This window comes from Artemia sp. Qi Xiang Cuo, chromosome 9 (genome assembly GCF_049724085.1).
Source record: "Artemia sp. Qi Xiang Cuo chromosome 9, ASM4972408v1, whole genome shotgun sequence".
In the NCBI taxonomy this organism is placed as follows: Eukaryota; Metazoa; Arthropoda; class Branchiopoda; order Anostraca; family Artemiidae; genus Artemia; species Artemia sp. Qi Xiang Cuo.
In genome coordinates, this window is record NC_142802.1 from 16,679,373 (window position 1) to 16,696,053 (window position 16,681).

A 16,681-nucleotide genomic window follows, 5' to 3' on the forward strand; every position below is an offset into this window, starting at 1 on the left:
GGGAAGAGAGTTAGACAGCCTGGAAACGGGCCCAAAAATTTGCCCCTGATCAGAAACAAACTTACAACCGTTAGTTTACAGGCCAGACATAGCCTAATGTGAAAAACAATAGTTTGACGGCATAGGGGTATAGGTTTAGTACTTTAAATTTATTTGTCAATTTAATTCAAATATTGCTTCAACAGCCTAAATAGATTGCTTCAAAAATTACTATTAATAATTATATTATTACCCTTACTTATTACCTTTACCTTTGCTTATATTACCGTTACCTTTACTTAACGGCAATTATTAATAAATACCATTATTTAAAATTAATAATATTTATTTATGCATCAATTCTCCACTTGTTTGAATAAAACAACTAAAAACTTTTTCTTTTAAAATATAAAATTAAGTTGAAGACACAACTGTGATTATTAGTGTAAAGCAAATGTGATAAAATAAATTACACGTGTGATTTGTTGATTGAACCCAAGAATATTCTTTCTTCTCTGTAATGTTGATTAGTATCGTAATAATCGTGATCCAATAACGGTCCAAATTACATTTTGGGCTTGAAATCAGTAAAGCCCAAATGAAACTCAAGATTTCCAGAGGAATTGAGAGAGAGGGAGGTAGTCCCTAGTTCTTACTTGCGATGACTCTTATTTAAATAATCTCTTAGACCACACTGCTCTTCGATTTACGAAAAATTAAGCAAAAAAACGGGTTTTAATTTCAACAAAGCAGTGAACAAAAAATAAAAACAAAACAACACTTTAATTAGAAAAAAAATATTCTTAATATTTCGACTCCACGTCCGGGAGCCTTTCTCAACGGAAAAAAAACGAAAAGAACAAAAAAACAAAAAAAAGTTGTTTTTATAAAATAACACACACAAAATAACGACAACCAAACACACGAAACAAAAAAAAATAATTTAATACACTTTTAATAGATTCCCATTTATACATTGAATGTTGAGAGGAGAATAACACATTGTTTAGACTATAGACAGTCGCTTTGGTTTTATTCTTATTTATTAACATCAGTACTGGAAGTTTGTTTGTGATGTGAGTTTCTTATTTTTTTTTTTGTGTTTAGTTTTCGTTTTTTTAGTTATTTTTAAAAAAAAAACTGTTTTTTTTCGTTCTATTAGTTTTTTTTATGCTGAGAAAGGCTCACGGACGTGGGACCGAAATATTCGAAATATTTTTTTTCCAATTAAAGTGTTGTTTTGTTTTTATTTTTTGTTCACCGCTTTGTTAAGATTAAAACCGTTTTTTTTTGCTTAATTTTTCATGACTCTTATTTGTAAGCCTTGAGTAGCCTTGTGATACTATTTTGCTTTTAAGGCAAATACAAGACACACTACTCAAAATACAAATCGTTTTCAGCAATAGCGCTCTCGCCTTTACAGAGTGTAAGTGGAGATGGAAGTTTCTTGTTTAAAGTTTGACTTGCTTATTCATTTTAATTTCTGTTCCTTTTAGGATTCACCTATTCGTTAATAGCAGCACCGTTAATTTTTAGTTATGATTATCCACTTAAATTTGCTCGCTTATTCATTCTACTCATTCATTTATTCACTCATTTTAGCTGTGATCATTTTCAGCTTAAATTATAGTAAGACTATATGTCTATGTTTAAGGGTAAAAAGACTCAGCGTTTAAGGGTAAAAAGAAGTAAAAAGACTTTTTGCTTCTTTTTACCGCTTTCTTGGAAGCGTTTTAAATTAGTTGCAAACAAGTAACAGATTATGAATATTGGTACAATAAGAAAAAAAAGATTTCTACACCATTTCAACACCTGACCGGTTTCTACTGGCGCTCTTACACCGATTTCTACAGCAGAATAAACCAACGAGGCAGCAGATTACCTCAGGGATAAACAGACCACAAATCATGGTGGATGTAGAGACTATCAAGCAAATGATCAGTAAAATTCAAGTAACAGAATTCTTGGACAGATCATTACCAAATATTCCATCGGGTAAACAAGGGATTCAAGATTACCTTGGGCAAAAACTCTCCAGGTGGAGTTGCACAGGATATCTATCAGCAGCTAACTCCCACAAATCTTCAGCGAATTCAAGGAGCAAGTTAAGGAGCAGTATTGACTGTAGTGAGGCAAAGATCACATAACCAGGTCATGAGCATAACTGAAATCGTTAACACATTCAATCAAATATGTTACCTTAGCTAATGACATTTCATGAATGTTTGTGGACTGCAACTACTAGTATTGGTAATGTGGGTACCACATTCCAGCATGTACTACCGTATAAGGCTGTTGCAGCTCAGTGAAGGAAGCCTCACTTAATAAAGTAGCTAACAACTCGCCTAAAATCTACTTCTCCTCATAGGCTAACGTCTTTAGTCTATTATTGCCCAGCCAATATGTAATATGTTACCTCAAATATGTTACCTCAGCACTGAAGCTAATGACATTTCATGAATGTTTGTGGACTGCAACTACTAGTATTGGTAATGTGGGTACCACATTCCAGCATGTGCTACCGTATAAGGCTGTTGCAGCTCAGTGAAGGAAGCCTCACTTAATACAGTAGCTAACAACTCGCCTAAAATCTACTTCTCCTCATAGGCTAATGTCTTTCCGTGTTTTTTTTTCTGTTTTCACTCTTTTTTAAAATAAATTTCTAATTTTGGTCAATTATTGGTGCCCATATCACATTAGCCCCTCGCCCCCCCCCTCCAAGATTTTGTTCTAGATCCGCCTTTGAGTCTAAAAGCACTTATTAAGATCTTCACAGTTCAGCGGAAAAAGAAAATTAAAAAATACACCTCCCTAGGGGAAAACCATTTGCTTAAAAAAAAAGTGGACTCAATTCAAAAACCCAACGAATGAGAAAACAGTCTCATAAACTCAAATGAAACGACTGTCGAGAATACCGAGTAATATGGTTAAAAATCAATACTATTCTATCATATTTTCGACGTAACCCCTTAAATTAGGTATTTTTTTCAAGACCACACTGCCTTTCTATGATGAACAAGTAAATGTTCAGATGGGGATAAGTCCATTTATTAGATAGTGAAAACAGATAAAAAAAAGTCTGGATATTTCGACCACATATACGAGCGATCGTCATCGGCAGAAATACTAAGGCATTAAAATTAAAACTAATATATTTATTAATAACGTCCGGTTCATTCACTATATATACGAAATACGTCGTATATAGGGGGAGATGTGACCAAACCAACACATTGCCTTTTGCAATTAGAAGAGGAAGAAGATTTAGTAGAAGATTTAGTACTTTGTAGAAGAAGAAGAGGAGTTCATAAGAAATTCCAGTTAAATTTAACCAATATTAAAGAAGAAATTTACACCTCAAGACTGGTGATAAACCGTTATTTAACTCTCTCAGACAAACCTAGTGAATGAACCGGAAGCTATTATTTTAATCTGTATAATTATGTTATTTTTAACTTTATTGCTTTGGTATTTCTGCTGATGACGATCGCTGTATACGTGGTCAAAATATTCAGACTTTTTTATCTGTTTTCAGTGTCTAATAAATGGACTTGTCCCCATTTTAACGTTTATTTGTCCATTATTCTATCATATGATGAAACAGATCCTAGTGACAAAATGCAAGAGATCAGCCCCCAGAGACAAAAAAGCTTTGTCCAGAACTAAAACTTCATTTAGAACCGACTTCTTGAGGAAGTTATCCCGTCAAAGATATCGTTTTATTCTTTCGAGTAAAACTCCATGTGGTAAAGTACAAAACTGAAAACCTACCCCAAGAGAGAAACATCTTTCCTACACTGAACATTCATCTGAAACCGAATTCTAGATGGTATTATCGCATCAAAGACATCATGAATAATTAAGAAAAATCAAAGAGAATACTTGAGCCTATGGACAAACAATTCAAGAAAAACAGGAAGTATTTCGATCTCCATTTCACTGCCTTCACTGAAATAAAAAAAAAAATAATAAAAAAAAAAAAAAAAAAAACTTGCAGAACTGAAAAATAAACAAAAGAAAGTCATGAATAATAGCACAAACAAGAGAATACAAAACACATGAGCTAATATTACAACTTTAACTTGAAATCCAAGAATTAAAATTCATTTTCTCATTAAAAACGTAAAAAAGTGACTAAAAACAAAGTGTTGGTTTTCACTAATGTATCTAGTCAGCTTAAAACTTAAAACGTCTTAAACGCAGCTTGAAACGTACTTTAAAAGTCATCCGTTGATTCTTTCAAGCGAAGATTCACAGATGTATAAAATTAGAAGCTTAAACTGGGCAAAGGACTAATAGCATACTGGCCATTATATGTGCCTGGTGCCATTGAAACTTAAATTAGCCATTCAAAGCCTGCCATAAAAAAAAAACGAAAAGCAAAATAGCTTCTTCATCGTCCCAAATTAAATTTAGAAAACACACCTGACTTTCTTCGTCGAATCGATGAGAGGCTCAGACACATCATCTTCATCTTCTACGTGGATAGATTCTGCATTAGTTGATCCAACTCCACTATCAGCAGGGTTGTCAAAAAAATCTCTAAATCGAGGTCCTGACTCATCCTACATAAATATTAAATCCAATTTAATTTTTTTTGAAACTTTTATTTAACTTAATTTGTATAGGTTGCCATCAGAGAAGGTCAAATACCAGGGCCGTATCCAGGATTTTTGTTTTCGGAGGGGGTTTTAATTAAAAAAAATTGGGGGGGGGGGGGGGGTACACAAAAAAAAACTCAAAAAACGCATACAAAATTTGTCTATGTCCATTTTTGTTACGTTTTTACGATTCAGAGAAACATTTGTGGGTGGGGGGGGGGGTCAAATTCCCAACCCCCCCCCCCCTGGATACGGCCTTGTCAAATACTTCTTTATAGGTGATATTATAGTATTGAGCTGATTAGAAGGAGAAGTAGGCGTGGTCTGGAGATAAAGTAATATAAGTGGGTGTTTTTAGTATGAAGTGTGGTGCAATTAGGTCAAAAATTAATTACAAGCACTATCAGCAGGGTTGTCAAAAAAATCTCTAAATCTAGGTCCTGGCTCATCCTAAATTGAGATTGGATTCATTAAACTGTCCTAAATTTTTAATCTTACTACTGCATTTTCCTATTCCCCTGCTTTTTATGTTTACTAAAATTTGCTCGTTTACTCAAATTTACTCCCCATTTAATTTATTTATTTTCGGTACCTTCAGAGAAGTTCAAAAACCTTTGTATAAATGCTACAGTATCAATTATTTCTGAAGGAGAACCGAGGGTAGTCTCGGGATGAGTATTACAAGTGAGAATAGTTAGTATGAAGCATGAAGATCAAAATTGATTATAATTATATTTATAAAAAAAAAGAATATTAAGAATAAAAATATATTATTCAAAGATATGTTAAAAAATAATATATTTATGAACAACTAATAAATCAAAAATAAATATAATGAATAATAAAAAAATAATATAACAATCCATTAAAAGAACAAATAATGTTAAGAATCAAAATAAAAGGAAGTTCATCAGTGCTTTTATTTCCAAATGCAGGAAAAACTAAATTTTAGTTTTAGTTTTCTTGCCACCCAAAAAACCTAACATTTTTACGCTAAAGCGAAAGCGTAGGTTAATTATGTGATTTAAAAAGGTCTTCATTGAATAGGTATGATAAAAAATTTATATATAATATAAAATGTCTTAGAAAATATAATATATTTTATATCATAGAGTTCTTCTTTTTTCTTTTTTAATGGAATTACGAATGACATCGATGTATTGGTTAACACACAACACGTTTGACCAAACTTAAATATTATTCAAAACTTAATGCCGAAAAATAGCCCAGTAGTTCTAACTACCAAGTACCATTGTAACTATCTTATGATGCGGGGATTGGTTAGTGTAAGATGCTTAACAACGCTGGACATTTCAAGGAACTCGGATTTATTGAAAACTATACTTAAGAATAGTGAAAAAGGAAAGAAATTTTTGAAAAAACAGCATGCTTGAATATATTGCTTAATCTAAAGCTAGGTATATAAATAAAGGACATTTTAGTTTAGTCAAGAACAGGAAACTTATTTATGTCAACGTAGATCGCATTGACACTCCATTCCCAAGTTAAATAGGGAAAGCAGAATCAGGTCCCAACTTGAATGTTACTTTCTCTCTTTTTGCTCCCATTTCAAAAAGTACCGCATCCTTTTTTCTTTTTCTTTTTTTTGCGGCTAAGAACTCAAGTGGCGGATAAAATGGGTCCGCCTCGAAGTGCAAATAAATGAACCTGTACTTACCTTTGTTTACCTGTAATTACTTATATTGAACTGTAATTATTTATTTAACTGTAGTTCTTTGCCTGTATTAACACAAGTAAGTACAGGAATACTGAACATTTCAGTTAGTTCAGGTACAAGTGATTTTTTGCCTGTATTGATGTAAGTAGAGGTTTGCCGAACATTTTAGTTTAAGGACAGGTAATTTAGTTACGAATTTCTAATTTCTCCATTTCTAGTTGCTGTCGCCACAGCCGACAGTGGGAAAATTTCCCCGAAGGATTTATCATCGTTGATCCTATTTTTAAAAAAAATGCGCAATCTAGCATCTTGAGGAAAATCAGATGGCACTACTAGGCCCTGGCATTGATTCGTTGCATCAAAACTTGCAATATAAGTGAGGCAGAGCGTATGAAGTGTCTTTAACTTCGAGATGCAATAATTTTCCGAATCAATCAGACATTAGTTTCCGCCATATCCATTAATCCTATTTTCTTTTCAAAAAAAGGTTATAAAACAACCAAATTCTTATCTCTTTCTTGCACGAATGGCCTTTGTTAATAGAATACCTTTTGCTATACATTCCTCTGGTAATTTTACTGCATCACACCTTTTCCAAAAAAAAAAAAATGAAAAAAAAACTATTTATAATCTCCGTCTTCTAAGAATGACTTTTTTATTTTCATCTTAGCGATAAGACGTAAAAAGTTCCCTCTCTACTCTTTACTCAATCTTTTTGAATACAGATGGCAACGTGAAATCAATAAGATGACGATGTTAAATTTTTATTTACATTTTATACATTAACCTTTACACTTTTAAATTATATCTAGGCTAAAATTTTGCTGGTTTTTTCTTATTTCTATATTTTTCTTTTGGTGGTCAGAATATTTTCTTTATTTTTAAGATTCTCGATAGTTGAAATTAAGTTAGATAACTTAAATAAGAATCATTTGAATTTTGTTTTTGTTCTTCCTATAAATGGGAGCATATTTACAAAACGTGTCTAGTGGCATCTACTTGAGCTGTCCCGGCCATTAGCATTCCCATTCGTAAAAAACATGGAATTCATTTTGTTGATTCAGATCTTTATCAACTTCCAAATCAATGAAGTCTAGAAAATCAAATTTTAAATAAAGTTTAGAATGTTAAATTTCAAATTGAGTCCGAAAACTCTCAAATCCAAAATTTTTTGTTCAAGCTGATCTTAAAATAGGTGAATTTTCAAAACACATTAGGGAATGCGAGGTTCCAAACAGTTTGTTAAAGGTATTCTATCTTAATAACTTTATAGTAAATGCGAAAACTGCGATATAAATCGGATCCGATATATCAGTCTAAATAGCAAAGAGTTTCCAAATCACCTTCTTTAGTCATTCCATGTTTAATGGGTGTCAATTCCACGTATTTAAGTTAACGCCACTAAAGATCGTTGACAATACTCTACTCTCTTCACAGACAAAAATTTCCATACTACATTAAAGTCTCATAATTCTCAGGTTCAACAGCAAAGCTTCAAAATGTTCCCGGTGTTCAAATAACCCTGATAGCCCCTCTCAAAGGAGTACAAAATCGTGCTTTTAGAGTAATAACATCTAATAAATCAAAGTCAAACGTTCCCCTCAACCTTTACACGATAGGGCATCTATGTCAATGTTCTAAAAATGTATGCACTATACCAAGCTTGGAAAAGGGGGGAGAGGTTGTGGAGGCTTATGTCTGACTAAGCTAGGACCGCTCGCCATTGTCTTATTCGGCGGGATTACCTACTACAGGAAAATTCTCACCAAGGGACCTAAAAGACAGATTTGAATCCTGTATTGGCTCAGTGAATTCATCTCTATTTGGCAATACTATAAATACGGTTCGATCCTATCAGCGACGGTCTAACCCCAGAAAAGGGATGTGTTTTATTCAAAACTTTACAGGAGAGCCTCGACAATTTTGCAAGGAGGCGGCAGACTTACTGCGCTTGGAAAAAATTGTAAATGAATAGTGTTCCCCGATCAGTTTTTCATACTGATCCGTGTAGAGAGAATCAGCTCGATGCCGAAGCTTGTTTCGCTTTGAAAACATTGTTTTCAGAAAGATTGACCAGATTCTCGAAAAAATAGACTTTTCTGTAAATGCGCTTTACGAAGTCTCGTGCAGATACAATTTTTTACATTATAAGAAATATGATAGGAAAATTCGGCCACCCGATTTTCTTTAGATACAGTTGTTTTCAAAAGATCAGTAGACTGGGACATCAGCCACTTTAAAAAAAAGTCTGAACTCAAGCCACACCCAGGCATTCCCTAGCCAAAACTACTTAAAAAAAAGTGTTTTAAAAAAACTGTGTCAAAGGTAAACACTGATGACGGTGAAGGCACAGGTGATGAATCCAGCGAAAATTCAGGCCTGTGATTGGTCTTTCTGATGCAATGTTTTGGGCTGATGAGTGTGTTGGACCCTCTTGATTGGTTTGTCACGTTCACTATTTTGGATTTGGAAAGTCAGATCAAACAGCAGATCCACTGTAAAACAGTACTGCCAATCCACACAACCATCGGATGCACAACATCTTCGTTTCTACTAGTCAATTTAGCGCTAAAAATTACGTCACAAGCCATACTTAACTCAAAATCGAAAAAAGGTGCAGATACACTGTTTTGGCATTGAATTACCGACTGCCACAGGCCCGGAATCGCATGGATATGTAAAAAACACCACAAATTTATAACTGGAACATTAAAATCCTGCACAATTTTTATATCCTTACACTACGGTGGTAAATAAAGAAAAAATCATAAATACAGAAAATGAGCTGTATCTTCATGGCATGGGAAACAAACGAGACAAGAAACTCGACATAAAGTTGAGTGCACATTTGCTAACTCTTTATCGTTATATCTACTGCTGTATATCAACGCTATAACAGCGTATATATCATTATTATTTTTAAAATAGCTAAGTTATTAGTTCAGTTTAACATGTAGATACAATGTAAATACCTGGAGAGATAAGTGATGCGGTAAGGAATATTCCCTTACCTAAAATCCATAGAAGTGCCTGGAAAAATTTGACAAGTTTGGGCTTAAAAATACTATTTTCTACTCTTTTAATCCCTCTCCCTCTGGGAAAGGAGGGGAATGTCTCGTCCCCCTCATCCTGCACATTTTTCCGGGATGTTCCCAAAGAAACCCAATTCTGGTAGTTTCATTGAAAAAAAAAAACAAGAACTTATCCCCCCCCCCCATAGACTTTGAAAAGTATTATATCCCCCTCCTATATTTTTGTGACCAGAAATATCCGCCAAGAACCGTATTTAAAAGGATTAAACTTCCAATGAGTGTATCACTTTCTTTTTTTTATTCTTCTTTACAACATGTAAATAAACGAAAAACAGCACTTCTCATCATCTTTTGAAAAAGTTTCTGTCGACTGATTAAAAAATTTCAGTAAATACTTACATTATCACTACCTTCTACATCTGACTCATCTTCTGCGAAGTAATCAATTGAGTCATCTTCATTTTCATCACCTCCATTTTCTTCTTTCCTATCCTCGCGTTTTAAAAATTCTTCCATTTCGCTCAACTTGAAAAACTTGTCATCGACGATCGAGGGTTTATCAAACTTCTTTAGCATTGGTCCTTTAATAATCAAAACGGTAGTAAAAATAAAACTGCCGTGCCTTTTATTAAAATTCTTAAAGCGAGAAAATAATAAAAATAAATAAAAAATGAAAAAACATGAATAAATAAAAATAATAAAATAAAAACACGACCCCAAAGGTTTCCCTCTTTATTGTTATTTATACCGTTTCGTTCCTTTACTCCCTCTTGGTGTTTCCCTTAACCGGTTTAATTCATTTATAATTCTACTTGTTTTAATCGCTTTTTTAACTTTTTGATTCGTTGACTTGTGTGTACATCTTATTGGTTTTTTGGCCCTATTTTATATATTTTTTCATTATTTTTGCTATGTTTGATTTTAAGTTTGACTGCGCAGTGCAAATTCGACCAATCTGAGCTTGTAATATGCATTCTTTCAAGGCCGTGCCCAGGATTTTTTTTTGGAGGGGGGTTTACTAAAAAAAAAATCAGGGGGGTTTACATAAAAAAACCTCAAAGACCACATACAATTTTTTTTTTATATCCATTTTTAAGATTCAGACAAAAATTTCGGGGGGGGGGGGGTCGAACCGGGAACAACCATAACAGAGAAAAAGGATAGAACCTAACAAATGGGATAAGGGCCAGTGAAGTTCAGAGGACAAAAAATATCCCGAATATTTTGCCTATATAATCACAAAGCATTATCGGCTTAGACGATTTACTATTCTGAACTCGACAAAAGTAACTCAATTATATATTTGATTTTTTTTCATTATTTACTCACTTTTCTTTTATTTTAAAGCCTTCTGTTTTTATTTATTTTTTCTTTTAGAACTTCGTTGTTTTGGTTTTTTTCTGATTATCTTATTTTTTAAGTTTTCTTCTTCAAAAATTGGTTATTTTTTCAGTTACATAATCCTTTCTTGTTTGTTCCTAAGCGCTTTCATTGTTAAAACAAATGTGTATATATATATATATATATATATATATATATATATATATATATATATATATATATATATATATATATATATATATATATATATATATACAGCGCTAAAGTATGCCACCAGGCATGTCTTGATTGAGAGTTCATACTGTGAACACCTCTGTTGGATGTAGTCTGGATATAGCCTGATAATACAGTAAGACTCAATTGTGTTTCCCCATGGACTTTTCATAATCAACCTTGGATTTGAATTTGAACTTGGATTATTTAGTTATTTTATAGTCTGGATTATTCCCATGAGAATTTTATATAACCAGTCTACCTTAAGCCTGTGATTAATTCAGTGACCTTCACCTAATAAGCGAAAATTTTAAATCATTGACTGTTTGGAATTTTGGATCAATAATTAGGATTCAGTGACCTTGACCTAATAGGCGAATAGTTTAAATCATTGATTGTTTGGAATTTTGGATCAGTAATTAGGATTCATTGACCTTGACCTAATAGGTGAATAGTTTAAATCATTGATTGTTTGGAATTTTGGATCAATAATTAGGATTCAGTGACCTTGACCTAAGAGGCGAATAGTTTAAATCATTGATTGTTTGGAATTTTGGATGAATAATACTATATTTTATAACGAGTACTAATTACATCACCACAGTTGCTGTTAAATAAGTGAGAATAAAAATTTCACCGATTGGGTTGAAGATTCTTTCGCTTTTCCACTCACTGAACCTTGTTTTACGGACCTTCTTTCGTCTATGATATAAATTCACCCCACGCCCACTCTGTGATATGTCGAAACCAAAGAACTATTGTCCCGAGTGCCGACTGCTGGTAGGCACAAATTCTGTCCAATGCGTGTCAGGATGCGGCCGCCGGTACCACGCAGGCTTTAATAAATGTGCCCAAATCGGGCTAAAGGACCATACCGACGAATGGTTATGCATGGACTGTCATACAAAAAAAATCCCGTGACTCCAAAGTCGCAAGCACCTCAACCCCGACAAAATCCTAGCGCAAAGAGACCTGTAAGAGGAAGCGGAATCGGCACCTCTTCACCACAAATTACTACGGGACCTAAAACCAACCCCGAGCTACCAAAAGGGTCTAAGTCGTCTGCGGTAAGTGTAGACATTCTTAATTATGAATCCAAAACACTTCGTCTAAGTGAGAAAATTAAGACCCTGGAAGCCAGTTTATCGGTATCTCAAGCAGAAAATCTAGACAAAGCACTCAACGTTTCTGTCAGAAATGGAAGAAAAGAACGATCAAACTAAAGTGTTGACAGGTCATTTGGAGGTTAAAGACTTTCTTATAGCCCGGCTGAAACAAGAACTCTTGGTGGCTATCGAAACCCGCCCTTGTGACCCTTCGCAAACTTCCCGGGACCAAGTTACCGTGTCAACGCAAACGGACAATGATTTCGCTGTTGATAACCGAAATTCACCCCCCTGATAATGAAGTGCAAAACATAAAATCTAGCCAAAGCGTAGCCCGTGACTGTGTGATCTTAACAGACGAAAAGAATCCTGGTGATACGTCATCAGCTAGTGCAAGTGTACCCATTCCGACTCTCGCAGTGAAGAGTGACGTAAGAACGTACGACAGTAAAACGGACAGTGCCGCTCGTAAATACAACACGCTTTGCCGGTTCTTTGAACGAGGGTTTTGTAGACGGAAGAAAAACTGTCGGTTTTTACATATATGCTTAAATTTTAGATCAAAATGTTGCAACAAAAATGATTGTAGTTTTGATCACGTAAATTAGTGTTTTAACTTGTACCGACAGAAAATACGTTTTCGCTTATGTCACTCCTGACTTTCGGAAAATAAAAAGGCATGCGCCAACGAGCGCGCCATTATCGCTCCCTGATGGTAGCGCTTGCCGGTGTCAGCGACAACCTTGCAAATATCAGACAAAAATAGTTTCGAATCTCTACCAAGCTTTCAATCCCCATAAAGCCCCCCATCCCTGAATACCCCTACTTTAGTATCCCCTTTCAGTTTTCCTCCCCCTCCCATACGCACTTCTCCCCCACCTCTTCCCACCATGCCCTGGCAAAACCATTTTCGAAATTTTCAGATAGCAGGCAGAACGATCCACAGGTAATAGCTCCATGCGAGTTTCTAAAACTTCAAATAGTGAGACGAACGCTAATATATTTTCTGCTCCTTGGTCACCGTTTCCGTCTCGTAACCGTTTTGCAGCCCTTCAGGATGAATCAGATAGCCTAGTTATTAAATTAGATGAAACTGAAGTCTCTCTCCCACCTAAAGAGATTTTCCCAAAACAGACAAAAGTAAGCAAAGTTAAAGTTGTTGAAAAAAAAGTCCCTCGATCACATTTTAATTTTCCTTCTTTTTTGACTTTAAATGCGGAAAGTCTCAACGTTGATAAAATGGGGGAACTTGAGGGTTATGTTCATGTAACCGAAGCTGATATTATTCCAGTTACAGAAGTACATAAACAAAGTCCTGAACATCTTACAATACAAGGTTACAAACAATTTATTAAACTAGGACATCAGAACCATCCGTTATGTAAAAAAGGTGGCGGCGTGGCGTGTTTCGTACGTGAGCAGTTGGCGCCGCGGCTTCTGCAGATTCCCCATATTGATGACGATTGAAAGTTTCCTCAGAAGTCAAGGACTCAAGCAAATAGTAAAGTTTCCGACTACTAAAGGTAATACTAAACTCGACTTAATTTAACAAATTTGTCACAATATTATAATGAACCTTAAGACCTAACTCCCCTTGGTGGTAGCTACCACTACATGATAAAGTGGGCTCCGCTGCCTTCGTATAAAGTAAAATATGTCATTGATAAAGTTTCCTACTGCCCTTTTTCGGACAGGAATCTCTTAGAATTTGGAAATTGGATTACATCCGAGTCCTGGGATGAGGTAGCAAATTTAGAGTCCTCTGATGAAAAAGCTAAATTTTTGCAAGATAAATTAAAAAATAAATATGAAGAATGTTTTCCCGAGAAAACGTTCAAGCGGTGCAAGACAGATCGTCCTTACATAACCAAAGAAATTAAAGATTTGATTCAGTATAAAATTCAACTAAGAAAAGAAGGGAAAACAGGAAACGCCAATATGCTCCGCAACAAGTACGTAAAACGACAAGAAAAGCTGCGGCTGAGTATTAACACAAAAAATTGATAACCTTTTTGAATCAAAGCCTAGCGTGTGGTATAAGGAAATAAAACGAATTTGTGGAAAATCCTCTAGTGGTGTTGATTTTTGTTTAGATTCTAATGATGAAACAGTTGCTAACTAGTTAAATGCTCATTTGTCCCGATTAATCCAGTCTTTGCCGCCTCTTGATGTAAATAAAACGAACCAAGAGTATCAGAAAATTCGACATGATGGCGTACCTTTATCTACTATTTCTGAGTATTAAGTTTTTAGTAAAATAAAGAAAATTAAACGAATTAGTATAACTCCCATAGATATTCCGATTGAAATTATAAAAGCATTTCCTGACAAATTGACTAAGCCACTAACACACATTTTTAATTGCATTTCAACTTCTTCAGTTTACCCACAAATATGGAAAACAGGGTATGTTACTCCAATCCCTAAAAAAGATACTGAACTTAATTTCGATGGTGTGAGGCCAATCACTTTGAGCCCCTTGTTCAGCAAAATATATGAAAGTTTTGTAGCAAATTGGCTAAAAGCTGAAGTTGAACTCCTCCTTGATCCTCATCAGTACGGTAACAGAAAGAATACATCAGCATCTCATTATCTAGTCAGTCTTTAGATTTTATTTTTAAGCATGTTGATGAATCTGGTAAATGGCTAAACTTGATAACAATTGATTTTAAAAAAGGTTTCGATTTGATTGATCATAACATTTTAATTTCTAAGTTTTTAATCGATTTTAGAGTGAATGTTGCTGTTGTGAAAGTGATTCAGAGTTTTTTAATAAATAGGTTCCAAATTCTAAAATATAAGAAGTCTCTCTCTGAACCCGAGCCAGTTTTTTGTGGTGTACCTCAAGGTACCATATATATATATATAAATATATATATATATATATATATATATATATATATATATATATATATATATATATATATATATATATATATATATATATATATATATATATATATATATATATATATATATATATATATATATATATATATATATATATATATATATATATATATATATATATATATATATATATATATATATATATATATATATATATATATATATATATATATATATATATATATATATATATATATATATATATATATATATATATATATATATATATACATATATATATCATCTTATATTCAATTCAATTCAAACTTTTTATTTCCTCCGAATACGAAGAGAAAAATTTAAAAAAAAAAAAAAAAACGCTAATCAACAGGCCATAAAATTCTTTTAAACTATATAATAACAAGTACGCAAAGGCCGTCAATCAAACTTACCACACAAATTAACACTTCATCCAATAAATAATAAATTAAAACTTAAAATTAACACTTCATTCAATAATTAAAAAAAAAATAATTAAGCTTCGTGCGCAGCTTTATATAAATTATGAGAAAAAGAGGTAATTTGGAAAAAAAATTCCTTTTGCTTTTTAACCAAAACATCAACAGGGTTTTATATTTTATATGTATTCATTAAAAAAGTATTTGATTCAGATTTAGAAAAGCGGCAAAGGAACTTAGCAAAATTAAAAAAATGTGGTTTTTACATGCGCAATATTACTAATTCTAAAAACGGAGAAGCGATGAAAAAATTAAAATCTGAGGCAAAGCGACAGTATTATATACCCGAGCCAGTGATTTCCAAGAAAGAAGATCTCGAAGACAAATTACAGCCCCGAAACTAGACGCTATTCTGATTTTAACAGCTTTAGAAATAGAAGCATGACATAGAACTAAAGTTGGTCGATAAGACACACCAAGATATAAAAAAGAACGGTTTTAGAATACCATCATAAATACAAACAGATATTTACGAGATTACCATATCACTAGCTTTAGGACCAAGAATTAAAAACTGACATTTTCCAGTTTCCAGGGTGAAAACGGTGTCAATGCTCACTAAAAACCTTTGCTAAAAAATCTACATTTTGTTGAAGTGACTGAAGCGATCGACTCAAAAGGAGTAAATCATCTGCGTAAGCAATCCACGACAGAACATAACCTTTACCATAACTAAAAGTCAACTGAATTTGATCAAATAGCCCCGAAACAGTAATATTGAAAATCCAAGGAGAAATAATGCTTCCTTGCCTCAGCCCCCTACATAACTTAACATTATAATCACTAAACTGATTCTTCCACTTAATACGAATACGAGATGAGCCATAACACTTTTTTAAAACCAAAACTACTGGTAGTGGGACATTATTCTTCAGAAGTGCAGTCATAGCCCAAGAATGGATAATTGAATCATACGCCGCCGCAAAATCGGCAAGTGTATAAACTCTATCCCATTGCTTGCAAAAAGATATTATTCTTGAAAGGAGGGTATGAGCAACATCCATGCTTAGACCCTTGCGGAACCCAATTTGATTCATGCCTTGGTTACAAGACTCCAGATACTTTAATAAAACTAACTCAAAAACTTTGCTAATCTGGCACGAAACAGTAATCGGCCTGTAATCAGAACATCGATTCGTATTCCCTCCTTTTTTTGAAAGGGGTGAAGTGGTAGCACGAGAAAAGCTAGTTGGAAGAACTCCAAAAGAAAGAATAGTAGTAAAAAGAGTAGCGAGGAGAAGGACTGCTTTGGGGGATGCCCATTTTATATGGTTTGAATGTATACCATCATGACCAAAAGAATGCTTACTTTTTAGAGCTTTAATTCTACCGTTACATCTTCAACAGAAACAGATATTTTACT

The 16,681-nt window shown here is 33.7% G+C and overlaps 1 protein-coding gene across 1 annotated transcript in view; it reads right to left on the reverse strand.

Moving 5' to 3' along the window:
* LOC148948375 (U3 small nucleolar ribonucleoprotein MPP10) overlaps window positions 1–16,681 on the reverse strand; it is an 87,590-nt gene that overhangs the window by 25,191 nt on the left and 45,718 nt on the right. Inside the window, exons 4-5 of the mRNA XM_089093903.1 lie at window positions 9,690–9,871; window positions 4,405–4,544 (exon numbers count right to left, since the gene is read on the reverse strand). Of these exons, the coding sequence (XP_088950029.1) occupies window positions 4,405–4,544; window positions 9,690–9,871 (322 nt within the window). The remainder of the gene's footprint in view (window positions 1–4,404; window positions 4,545–9,689; window positions 9,872–16,681) is intronic.